Source organism: Gnatocerus cornutus, chromosome 9, assembly GCF_029298725.1.
Source record: "Gnatocerus cornutus isolate USDA-ARS CGAHR chromosome 9, icGnaCorn1.1, whole genome shotgun sequence".
NCBI classification, from domain to species: Eukaryota; Metazoa; Arthropoda; class Insecta; order Coleoptera; family Tenebrionidae; genus Gnatocerus; species Gnatocerus cornutus.
Genome location: NC_142241.1, coordinates 1,923,062 through 1,935,074, shown reverse-complemented (window position 1 = coordinate 1,935,074; position 12,013 = coordinate 1,923,062). Strand labels below are relative to the sequence as shown.

At 31.7% G+C, this 12,013-nt stretch overlaps 2 protein-coding genes and 1 long non-coding RNA gene across 5 annotated transcripts in view; 2 read left to right on the top strand and 1 right to left on the bottom strand.

Moving 5' to 3' along the window:
- Window positions 1-4,251, bottom strand: part of LOC148167721 (uncharacterized) — a 29,630-nt gene extending 25,379 nt beyond the window's left edge. The window contains exon 1 of the mRNA XM_088045358.1: window positions 4,032-4,251. The gene's annotated coding sequence lies outside the window, so the exon portion shown is untranslated. The remainder of the gene's footprint in view (window positions 1-4,031) is intronic.
- Window positions 201-9,712, top strand: LOC148167719 (uncharacterized). Of its 3 annotated transcripts, none has more exons than XM_088045360.1 (10): window positions 201-586; window positions 641-779; window positions 832-876; window positions 927-1,009; window positions 3,364-3,460; window positions 3,513-3,563; window positions 3,613-3,697; window positions 4,535-4,698; window positions 4,757-4,871; window positions 9,441-9,712. In XM_088045360.1, the coding sequence occupies exons 1-10, from the start codon at window positions 367-369 to the stop codon at window positions 9,693-9,695; spliced, it is 1,254 nt and encodes a 417-aa protein (XP_087901486.1). In that variant the 5' UTR covers window positions 201-366; the 3' UTR covers window positions 9,696-9,712. The 3 variants fall into 3 exon arrangements, with proteins under 3 accessions (XP_087901486.1, XP_087901485.1, XP_087901487.1); XM_088045359.1 differs by having other exon boundaries at window positions 4,748-4,871; XM_088045361.1 differs by lacking the exons at window positions 4,535-4,698; window positions 4,757-4,871 and having other exon boundaries at window positions 203-586.
- Window positions 5,811-7,526, top strand: LOC148167720 (uncharacterized). Its single transcript, XR_015770728.1, has 2 exons — window positions 5,811-7,430; window positions 7,483-7,526. It is a non-coding gene; the product is annotated as an uncharacterized LOC148167720 (long non-coding RNA).
- Window positions 9,713-12,013: the final 2,301 nt, after the last annotated feature.

Sequence of the window (12,013 nt, the reverse complement as noted above, 5' to 3'; positions counted from 1 at the left end):
CATCTAAATAACGATTTCAATAGTATTTAAATGGTTTGTTGATCCTCCAGAGTGGGAGGTTGCGTACTTTACAGGCGGTAGTGCCCGCACTCCATTTTAAAAGTTGCAAAAGTGAGGTTGGGAGTCAATCGTCAAATCGCCAAGCTGCGAACTCGAGAAGACTCAAACTCAAAAAGCAAAAAATGCGATTGACAAATTGACTAAATTTGAAAACGGAATGTAGATGGCGCTGCTAAATTGCAATATGGCGCAATATGGAAGACGGTTATAGGATAACTGTGTGTTTACAACCGGCGTGCTAATAAAACCTGATGGTTTTTATTGTTTTAAGTGCTTTATTAAGCGTTGCATAATTAATAAAAAAAAATGAATGCTAATAAAAAACATAAAAGTCATGTGTATTGTTCAGTGCCGCAGTGTAAAACGTATTATTCGCATAATGTATCGTTTCACAAATTTCCAAATCCTGATAAGAAAGTGCTGCGATTGAAGTGGATTCATGCTTTGAAAATGGAAAAAGCAGTGTCACCATACATGCTAGTATGCAACAAACATTTTCGAGATGAAGATTTCTTCTTTAATCGACGTAAGTCAGTATAATTTAATCTAACCTAACTTAATCCATAAATAATGATTACAGGCTATGTAAATAAAAACTACAGACTGAAAGCAAATGTTGTGCCTTCACAAAATCTCCCCAGAGGTTCGCATGACAAAAAAGTAAACGAAGAAAAATCGTTGCAAAGACAACAAAGAATTGTAAATCGACACAAATCAAAGTAAGAATAGGTTTCAAGTGAAAGTATTATTATTATTATTATTTTTATGCAGAGATGCGAGTAAGAATGCTGTGCAAATCGTAGAGGTTGTTGAGAGGTAGTTAACAATAGAAGTAGGTTGGTTTTTTACCTAGATTTCCATTTTAGTGCCAAAACTAGTGAATTGGATGCTGCAGAGGCGTTTATTTCTTTGGGACATTCCAATTCCAAAAATTTGTTAAGCACAAAAGGTAAAAACTTTGAAGTTAAAGGTGTTCAACTGAATACATATGAGGAGTTTAATGACTTTCATGTGTCTGACGTTATAATAGTATATTAAAGAACGTGTTTTATAATGGTCAATTCCAATGCCATTATAAAACAAGTCCTTTATACTATTTTTTCGAATTTGCATCCTTTTTTTAATAAAAAAAATTCAATTCTCCAATTTTAAGAGTTTTCGTGTTACACGATTGGTAATGGTTTTGTAACCACGACTTGCCACTTGATTTTCAAATTTAATTTAAAATTTGACACTTATCGAGTTTCTCTATCACTGAATTTTGACATAACGTAACCTAACCTCACAGCCAGTATTTACATCTATTATATTTAGGTACAATTATTATTGGCCGCAAAGGACAATTCAATTATATTGATAGATTTTTTATTCACGCAGCAATTTTTTAAACACGAATCGTAAAATTCAAATTGACCAAGAACTTGACAGGAACCAGGTGACAGCCAGATTAATTAGTTCTGCCAATTCTAAAAAACAAAATTTCCTACTTTGAGTTCTTTTATAGGTATAGTTTATCCGGTGAGAGATTGGGAAATTTTGACAGTTGACATATAGGTTGGCAGCAAATTATGCAACAAAATACACTTAAAAACACTAAATTCCTACGCGAACTGAGTTGACAGGGTTGACAGTAAGTGGGCTTATTTTGTTATTTTAAATTTCGCGCGTAAATTTAGTGACTTTTCGGTCATTCAATCTCTCACTGTACAAACTATACCTATAAACCACTCCAAATTGAGTACTCTAATGGACCTATTAAAGAAGCAAATTTGAAAAATACGGATTATAAACTGCTAATTTTAAATTTTACTTTGTTAAATGTTTTTGATAATTGACAGTTTTCAGGCGTTTAGGCTGTCACAAATGGTTAACTTTAATCAAAGCCAACAGCACTCAGGAATTTACTTGAACGCACGTTCACAGTCGGTTTAGGTTGCAAGTGTCCACTTTGACACTATTTTTTTTATTTAAGGTTGAAATCCTGATAAATCAATTTTCGAAACTTTAAGATAACGTGGTTGGCAGCATTGTCCCACCAGAATGTGACATTTGTCAATTTTGACATGAAAATCGCTGTGCATCAAAGTTACGTTATAAATTAGTGCGAGTCCTTAAACATGTTCCAAGTGAGGTTAAATTTTCCTTAAATGTGATTGCTGTTTGGAATAGTAACAAATTTAATTGCGCCGCATTACAATGACAGAACCTAAAGTTCGGACAGTGAGAGTTTGAATGACAGAAAACTCACTAAATCTACGCAATAAAAAGTGTAAAATAACAAAATAACCCTAGTTACTGACAACCCTGTCAACCCATTTAGTGTTTTTAGTGTTTTTTGTAGCATAATTTGCTGCCAACCTATATGTCAATTGTCGAAATCTCCCAATCTCTCACCGGATATACTATACACGATCGTCTTTTGTACCCCAAAACAACACTGCCATTGCAACATTTGCACAGGAACAAATTACACAATTAAAATTTTAAAATTTGTGACCTTGGGTGGACATTTGCAACCTAAATCAACTGTATTAAATATGTGATCCACAAAATTTTTATGTAGTAGGCCGTGAAAGAAAGAAACAAATACAGAAGTCATGTCGGAGAGAAATTTTGCTTTTGACCTCATTTTTTTGATCAAAATAACATTACGAAAATAACCTCAAAATCAATAATTTGTTCAAAATAAATCAAATGACAAATGTCAAAAGTACTGTGCATTTTTTTATCGACTTACTTAAATTTTCTCAAAGCCACCCTAAATAAAAATTTTGTGGATCACACATTATACAAGGTGTTTATAAATGTTTTTAGCATCAAAGGTGGCTCTGGAGTTCCTGTCATGCACTATTTTGCCGCTTTGTTTTCATAGTGAATATAACTATCCTGAAATTTGTTTATAATGTTACTTACGTCAATGACATTTCAGTTATGGTTTTATGTCCAAATTTTTAATTTTCAGGTTTCAAACCACAACTAGAACAGTTTATTTCTCAAAATTTACTTTATTCCATGTTTGAGGTTAACTGAAAATGTCAGTTAAAAAATCGAAACCCACATTTATAATAAGCGGCAAATTTCTTTGACATTTCATAGCCACCCTTGATGCTAGAAACATTTATAAACACCTTGTATCAATGAGCTGGACTTTAAATACCTCGCGACCTGAGAACTATAAGGTTCTAACTAACAATTGCATTGAATTGATCAGTGTTCATGTTATCAGTGATATCTCTATAATTTATTAAGTTTTTATTTAAAAAAATGTCCTAACGTACCTAATTATAGTCTAAATTATTGCAGGTATGACTTGTAAAACATACAGGTTGAAAAACAACGCAATACCAAGTGTATATTTGCTAAAAGAGGGACAAATAAGACGGGAAAAGCGAGGGAAATTGTAAGTCAAAGCCAAAATTATATAAATTAGTTCATGGTACTATTATTTACAGGATAAATAAAGGATCTCTCGCTCCATGTCAGACAGAAAAAGGAGAAACAAGGTAAAATATGTCGGTAAATATGTTTTTAAACTTGACTGTGTTTTTTTAGTGCAGCAAAGATTGACAATGAGACAAATGAAGAAGTAGCAAACATATTATTTGACGACCTTACAAATGTTGATAAGAGTATACAAGTAAATATATCATGTGAGCCACAAAATTTTTGTTTAGGGTAGGCCATGAAAAAGAGAGACAAACATAGAAGTCATGTCGGAGTGAAATTTTGTTTTTGATATAACCTCAATTTTTTTATGAAAATATGTAACAATACGAGGTGCAAATAAGAGAAAATGTATCGTGTGTCTCTTCAGAATCAATAATGTATTGAAAACTAATTGAAATCAAATGACAAATGTCAAACTACTGTCAAATTTTTCCTCGACTTACGTAAATTGTGTCAAAGCCTACCCTAAATAAAAATTTTGTGGATCACACGTTAGAACGTTAAAAAAAAACAAATCAGGTCACCTATGAATTTTTTGTAGCGTATGTCGCATGGCTCATTGAAATGGCACTAATTGTATTCTTAACCCCACTTTATTCACAGACTCAAAAATGAATTAAACGCCGTTTATGAGAAAGTTGTTTTTACTGTGAAGCCACAAGTCGCAGGCCAAACATTTGAACTTTCACATTAATTGGTTGTCACTAATGTCATTGTCAAAAAGGTTCGATCAACGACATGCTTCCACGCATGTCAAAGGTGACTTTGATCCGTTTTTAGAAATCTAGAAATAGAAAATTTGATTAATGCGTATTAAGCTTGGGCAAAAGCAAAAACTATAATAAATTTAGCACCTCTCTTACAAGCATTAATAATTAGGTTAAAAAAAAATATTCGCCGGTGGCGCCCTCGTTCGGCAGAACTGTGAACGTTTCACATATAACCAAGATTACATTTGTTAGGTTAGAGTTCACAGCTCAACAGTGTCGCATTTAACTAAGGTTTTACTTAACTTCGTGTCATGCAGCCAACGAAAATAGGCAGTCGTGTTAGCTGTACAAATTGTTGCATAGAGGGATGTCACAACAATTATTCAAACACCGACAAAAATACAAAATTTTATAGTTTTCCGTCCAGACCACATGAACAGGAACGGCGGAAACAGTGGATAAACGCCGTTAAGAGAAATTCGTAAGTGAAATTGTGACAAACTAAGTTCAATAATTGTTAATACTTATAGGTTTAACAGCAAAATCGCTTGGGAACCCAAACCCTATTCCAGAATTTGCAGTCAGCATTTCATTGGGAACGCGAAATCTAACCACCCTTATAACCCTGCGTTTATTCCTACAATATTTCCAAAGGTTTGTGCAAATGGATATTAGCACTAATTGATGCAGATATACAGGATGGCCCATCTAAGACTTTCGGGCTCAATATCTTTGTTATTTATGAACGGATTTTTCTGAAATTTAAAATATAATTTCTTGAATAGGTAAGGATGAATGTGACATTACGAACGCTATCCTTGTCTTGAAAACGTAAATTTTACTTGTCTTATTTTAAATTTTAATTAGTTAAGAGTTATGTAATTTTATAAAACATCAATAATTATACGCGTGTGCCAAAAATCAACCGTCTAGCAAGTCAAGTTGCCGAGAAAAAGACAAAAGAACCTCAACATTTCCAAAAGATACAAACTGATAGTCGGCTATGAAACAATCGACTTCTACAGCGAGTTTAGATTTTGGACACCCGTGACGTTCTTGACATTCATTTGAGGTTATGTTTATTTTCGAGCATGGAGTGCGGGCACTACCGCCTGTAAAGTAGGCAACCTCCCACTCTGGAGGATCAACAAACTGTGCCGGTCCATTTAAATACGATTGAAATAGTGGTTTAGATGCAGTATTTAATAACTTTTTGTATTGTAATTGGGTTGCAACTTCTTAAAATGTATTGTAATGATAATTTTGATCAGTGAATGGTAAATATTTAATTCCAGCCAGAATACAAGTTGGTATCACTATTAATTTTTGGCATATTAATTTAAATGTTTATAAAATCGTAAAGTTCTTTTATATGCAACTTGCAACTTTGCAAAATCCATGACGATACTAAAAACAGCAAATATGGCGAATTCAATATATTAGAATTTTTTAAATATAGCTATACTATACTATAGTTACATATATTTTTTTACGAACTAAAAAATAAACAAAATCATTTATTTAGTAGAAATAAACAAAATAATAATATTTCATTATCAATAATTAACGATCGAATTTAAAGATTTTAATATTAAAAAAAATAGAAAAAGAACTTTAAGTTGAAATTTTGTAAGGAATGCATTCTGAGCAACTTTTCTTCTTAAAAATTGAAGATGTCCAACACCAAGGAAAAGTTCACTTTATTCAAAAACTCGTGGACAATCTATCATTTCCAAATTCTTTCTTCTAAAATTAAGGAAGATAAAAGCTTATTCATTCAAAGTACAAAGCACTGTATTATTTTTCGTCTAATCTGCAGATATTTTAATTTTATTTTAATATTTATCGTCAAGCGACAAAAGCCTGTAACTTTTTTTGCGATTTATAAAATATCAAATTTGGAAAGTTGTCATTCGTTGGCGTTTTTGGACCACTAATTACGCCAAAAGTGTCCTAAAATAAACAATTACTACTCAAACGCAGTATAGATAATACATATTAAAAGGTTTCAACCTCACCATAGTATAAACACAGTCAAAAATAATTTAATTCTGCATCTAAACAACGATTTCAATGGTTTGTTGATCCTTCAGAGTGGGAGGTTGCATACTCCATGTCAGTTGAAAAATCGAAACCCACATTTGTAATGAGCGGCGTAGCCACCCTTGATACTAGAAACATTTATAAACACCTTGTATAAATAAAAATACAGCGTGTTTGATAAAGATTTACATCTAGTCGCCTCTATGATTTTCCGTACAAATTAAAAATTGCCGCTTTACGAAGATAATGATTGAAACGATGGTTACATAACCTCACAATAATTTCAAAAATTATGAAGTAGACACTGATTTAAGATCGCTGAAGGGATAAAGTTGACTGAAAGTCTGCTTAATTTCTCTGTTTGTTGTTTAAATTCTTTCCCTTTTGGCGATTTTGACGTTTGACAAGTGACATAATCGACATGAGTTCAAAGTGACAGAGCACAGAACAATGCGAGCGGCACAGAAGGAATTCGATTTTCTCATCGGTTTTTGACGAATGAAGAAGGGGAAAAATCAAATTATAATGATGGAAAAATTTACACCAAACAGGTGTAAATCTGGCTTTTGAAAGTTTGAGATATTTGGTGATATTTGGTTGACTTGCAATTCATTTTAGATTTGAATTTTGAACACAACACGTCAAAATAATGTCCGCCTCAACCTAAAATTCTGAGAAAAATCTGAGATTTGAAAACTTGGGGTCTGAAATTGCAATGTTTGTTAGTTCTGAAATAATAACACATAAAAACCTTTTTGTTTTTACAAGATTGAAAACGCATTTTATTAAAAAAAAATACACGATAAATGTTTCTAGGATCAAGGATGGCCCTGGAATTCCTGTCGTACACTATTTTGCCGCTTTGTTTTCATGTTCAGTGACGTTTTTGGGCCACTAATTACGCCAAAAGTGTCCTAAAATAAACAATTACTACTCAAAGGCAGTATAGATAATACATATTAATAGGTTTCAACCTCACCATAGTAAAAACACAGTCAAAAATAATTAAATTCTGCATTTAAACATCGCTTTCAATGGTATTTAAATGGTTTGTTGATCCTCCAGAGTGGGAGGTTGCATGTGGGACTTTTCTCGATGCTAGCGCCACCTCTTCAACAATCGAGAAAGTAGAATATCGAGGATAATAAGTGTCAGCACCATTGATACTGTGTATGTTCCGCAGTTATTAACTATAAATTTAATCATTGTGTTATGCATTTAGTGCTTGATTTAATATAAACAATAGAGAATAAACCATAAAAATGACGAGTATGTGTAAACGTTATTGTTCAGTGCCCCAGTGTAGCACATACAAATCCCCTGATGTATCCATACATTTGTTTCCAAATGACACGAAATTATTGAAACAATGGAAGGACGCTTTAAAAATAGGAAAGCCCATCACTAAAGGAATGTCTGTGTGCAGCAAGCATTTTTTAGAAACTGATTTTACAATTTGTAAGTATCTACCTATGTAAAAAAGAACTTAAGAAGTTTATTTAATTTATATAGTTTCTACCTAAAAGTTTGATCTTTGTAATTAATATCATTTCTGTCTCATTTATTAGTACAATTAATTTTAGCAACAGCTCATACCAAAAAAAGAAGATTGAAAAAAGGAGTTATTCCTTCCCAAAACATCCCTACCAGTAGTTTTCAAAACATGAAAATTAAAATTAATAGAGGAAAACGCAAGTGGTAATGGACAGGACATCGTCGTTACAAATAAAATAATTATATTTGTTTTAGGTTAAAACCTATGGAACAAATGGATGTAAATGAAGATGATACAAATAGTTTAATCACTGGTTCTGCCCATGAAGATATTGTACCAGATGGCCAAAACGTAAATGAGACTCATCCACTATTAATAATAAATGCTATCAAATCTACTAATATTCCATCAAGTTCATCATATGGGGAATTTAAAGTTCCGTTGGCAAATGCTAATTTTATGGCTGACAAATCTACTCAAACTGATTACCAAAATTTCCAGTTCGATGAACTACTTGATTCTGACAAAAAATTGAATGCTTTCACTGGAACAGATAGTAACATAATTAAAGCTAGTGAAGAGGCCATTGTAAATATTTTAAAATATAACAATAAGCATTGATTAAGTTAAAACTGAACATTCCATTAGTTTGCCTTGCAATCATGTTTAGTATTTCATTATCAACTTGTAGTAGATATTTTGAATCCACTTTAGAATTAATGGCTCTTGCTTTAAAACCCCTTGTATACTGGCCATCAAAGGATGAAATTATTGCAAATTTGCCAAAATGTTTTAATAAATTCAGAAGTACTCGAGTAGTTCTTGATTGTACAGAAATTAGTGTGCAAAATATTATCCTCGATATTTCCACCATGTTGTCAAATACAGCGCCCTCTGTTGGAACGTGAAAAGTCCCAATTATGATGAGTACGACTGATTCAAACATTCACGATTTGTTATCTCCATCTTTTGGTAACCAATCACAATGCATTGGACCGAGCATCGTTTCTCAACATTTGTGATATTTCTCATTTGAGGTTATGTTTACTTTTGAGCATGATGATGAATATCATTGATTTAAACTTGCGCAGAACGATTTATCTCGATCTTTTGAAATTGGAAACTAATCACAATGCATCAGGCAACGTTTTGTGCAAGAAATGCGCAGGTTCTTTTGGCACACTCGGATAATTATTGATGTTTTATAAAATGACATAAATCTTAACTAACTAAAATTTAAAATAAGACAAGTAAAATTAACATTTTTAAAACAAGACTATTCAAGAAATTATATTTTAAATTTTGGAAAAATCCGTTCATAAATGAAAGAGATATTGAGCCCGAAAGTCTTAGATGGGCCACCCTGTATAATAAATTGTTAACATGGAAAGTAAGATAAGGAGATTTGAGCGACACAGTTAAATAATGATCACATTATATTACATGTCAATAAAATAACGTTAGCACTTAAACCAATCAGATCGAGGCGACCGCAATGGAATTTAACATTTCTATTCGCCAGTGTCGTGCATAAATATTATAAATATTGATAAAAGTGGTATTAAAATCGAATTTTATTAAATAGAGATGACAAAACTTACGCCGCCAATTCAAATTTAAAGTGCTTGAAAAAAAGTATATAATGTGCTAATGTATTCTGAATTTAACACTCGTTTCTGTATTAGGAATATCAGAGCCTTGAACGCCCAAAAGCAAAACAGCGTCGAAAAAGAAGCCGGCCATCAGCAGTACCTGAAGACACAACCAACACTGAGACTGACTTTATTCCCATTGCTGATGTGAAGCTGCCATTAACACGGGATTTTGAATGTCAAGTGGATTTCGACGAGGGAAAAGATATTTGCTGCCAGTTTTATTTTGAGTGTGAATTCTTTAGTCATTCCAATGAGATTGCTGTGCAAATGGGAATGATAAATTGAATAAAAAATGACTATTAGTTTTTCACTTCCTATTTTTCCAGCTTCCAGAATTTTTCTGACTATGTTATGGTATTAGATTGACTTAATTTTATTTTCAAAAATTACTAGTGACTATTGGGACTCCAAAAATCGTGCTAGAATGACAAGTCATTAAAAATTGTTAAAGAATGAAGCTTATGTGCCAACTTTGATGCTAGTTTAGCTTTCGAAGCAAAATTCGAAATAAAAGTTGTAATAAAGAAAATACTTAAACTTCTAACAATTTTAAAATGAAAGAATTAAAACTGTCAAAGTTGACAATGCAAAAAAGTAAGGTTGCAAATTCTAAATGGGGTTTTACACCATGTGACAATTAGATGACATTGACGTCTAAGATTTTTTGTCTTCGGCTGTGTATATTTTTCAAAATTCACATAAACATGTTATTTTGAGAACAACCAGACAGTAGTATCACGTCTTGTTGTCAAAAATATGACTTTTTGGGTGGTGAAAAGACAGAAAAATTGCTCGTAATTTAAAGGTCATAAAAGATGATCAATCACAAAAACAATAGAATATAATTATTATTTACGTCCATTATTTTTTGTTAAAGTCACAAAAATCTTGGTCGAAATTCAAAGACCGAAAGTGCATCTAGTGATTCTTCAATTTTTGCAATTACACTTATTCCCTCCTTGTCGGGAAAATTCAATTTATTTATGAAGACGAACATTGAATAATAATGATAAATAAGGTATTGTAAATTTGTAATACAGGGTGATTTTTTTTAAAACGGCAGGCGTTGTAGAATTTTTATTTATGAACCGATTTCAAAAATTTAAAAAACAAATTAAATGGTTTTTAATTTACTATAAACTGATGATTTTAAAAAATTCTAAATGTCTTAGTATTTTTAGGGCGATACTCAACTTTCTTATTTTAAATTGGAACCCATATTTTTTTTTCATAATTTGGAAGATATTAATTTTCTTGATTCAGAAATGTGCAATATGTTCTACTTCTACCAAAAATATTTTTAAAAAAATTATCAAAATTGAAAAAAAAAGGAATAAAAGTAAATAAAATCTATTGCATGGTGTCAAATAAAAGAATGCCGTTATTGTAATGTCAAAAAGCAGCAAATAACAGAAAAGATCGGCATTTTTTTTGAAATTATTAATAACAAAAGACAATAATAAATACAAATCAGAAAAAACAACTACCTAATTTAATTAAAATACTGTTGAAACGCCATCCCGTTTTTTTCATTGCACAATTGACACCTACGAGAAATGCATTGTGCATTGTGAGGTGTAGCACCATCTTGTTGAAAGAAAACTTGTTCTTTCTGTTATTTGCTGCATTTTGACATTACAATAATGATATTGTGTTATTTGACACCACGCACCTAAATTTTATTTACTTTTATTGCCTAATTTTTTTCATTTTTGATTTTTTTTTTAAATATTTTTTGTAAAAGTAGAACATATTACACATTTCTGAATCAAGAAAATTAATATCTTCTAAATTATGAAAAAAAAAATATGAGTGTCAATTTAAGATAAGAAAGTTGAGTATCGCCCAAATGATACTAAGACATTTAGAAAAATTTTTAAATCGTCAGTTTATAGTAAATTAAAAACCATTTAATTTGTTTTTTAAATTTTTGAAATCGGTTCATAAATAAAAATTCTACAACGCCTGCCGTTTTAAAAAAATCACCCTGTATAAATGTACTGGAATGTACTAAACTGGAAAAAAAATTATAAAAGCTCCTCGTCGGGGTTCGAACCTGCTTCGCTTCTTCCCAGACTGGTGAGGACTTTGAAGTCTCTCGCGCATTCCAATGCGCTACATGTGTTCTTATCCACGTGGCATAATCTATGCAAATCAACCGACGACTGCAACTGTGACCTTGGCACTTTGCAAATTTGTATGCAAATTAATAAGATTCGTAATTGGCGCGCTGTATGACAAAAACAAAAGATCATTCGCTTCTTATCGCACCCATTGTAGGAGCGCCATCAAACCGGGAATAAAGTGAATTAATTAAACAACAAAGGTGATAATAAGATGAACGTAAGTTCGAATCTCACAAAATTCATGTTACAAAAACCCACTTTTTTATTATATTTAACACGTGTCTAACACTGTAAGATAACGAAAACGAAGTGGTTAACAAAATACACATCAAGATCGTATTTAAAGAATTTATTGAGAAAAGTAACACAAGAATAGCTCATAATTAATGTGACAATGAAAAAATAACATTTCAATGTTAAAATTTCTGAATTTCATACAGTTAAAAAAGCAAACAAAAACTGTTTCTATGCGGTTGT

What these genes read in the sequence shown, in the direction of transcription:
- LOC148167719 (XM_088045359.1), top strand. Translation starts at nt 367, where the DNA reads ATGAATGCTAATAAAAAACATAAAAGTCATGTGTATTGTTCAGTGCCG. An exon ending in ATCGTAGAGGTTGTTGAGAG is followed by an intron (nt 877 to 926) that starts GTAGTTAACAAT and finishes TTTCCATTTTAG; the next exon opens with TGCCAAAACTAGTGAATTGG. An exon ending in ACAGAAAAAGGAGAAACAAG is followed by an intron (nt 3,564 to 3,612) that starts GTAAAATATGTC and finishes GTGTTTTTTTAG; the next exon opens with TGCAGCAAAGATTGACAATG.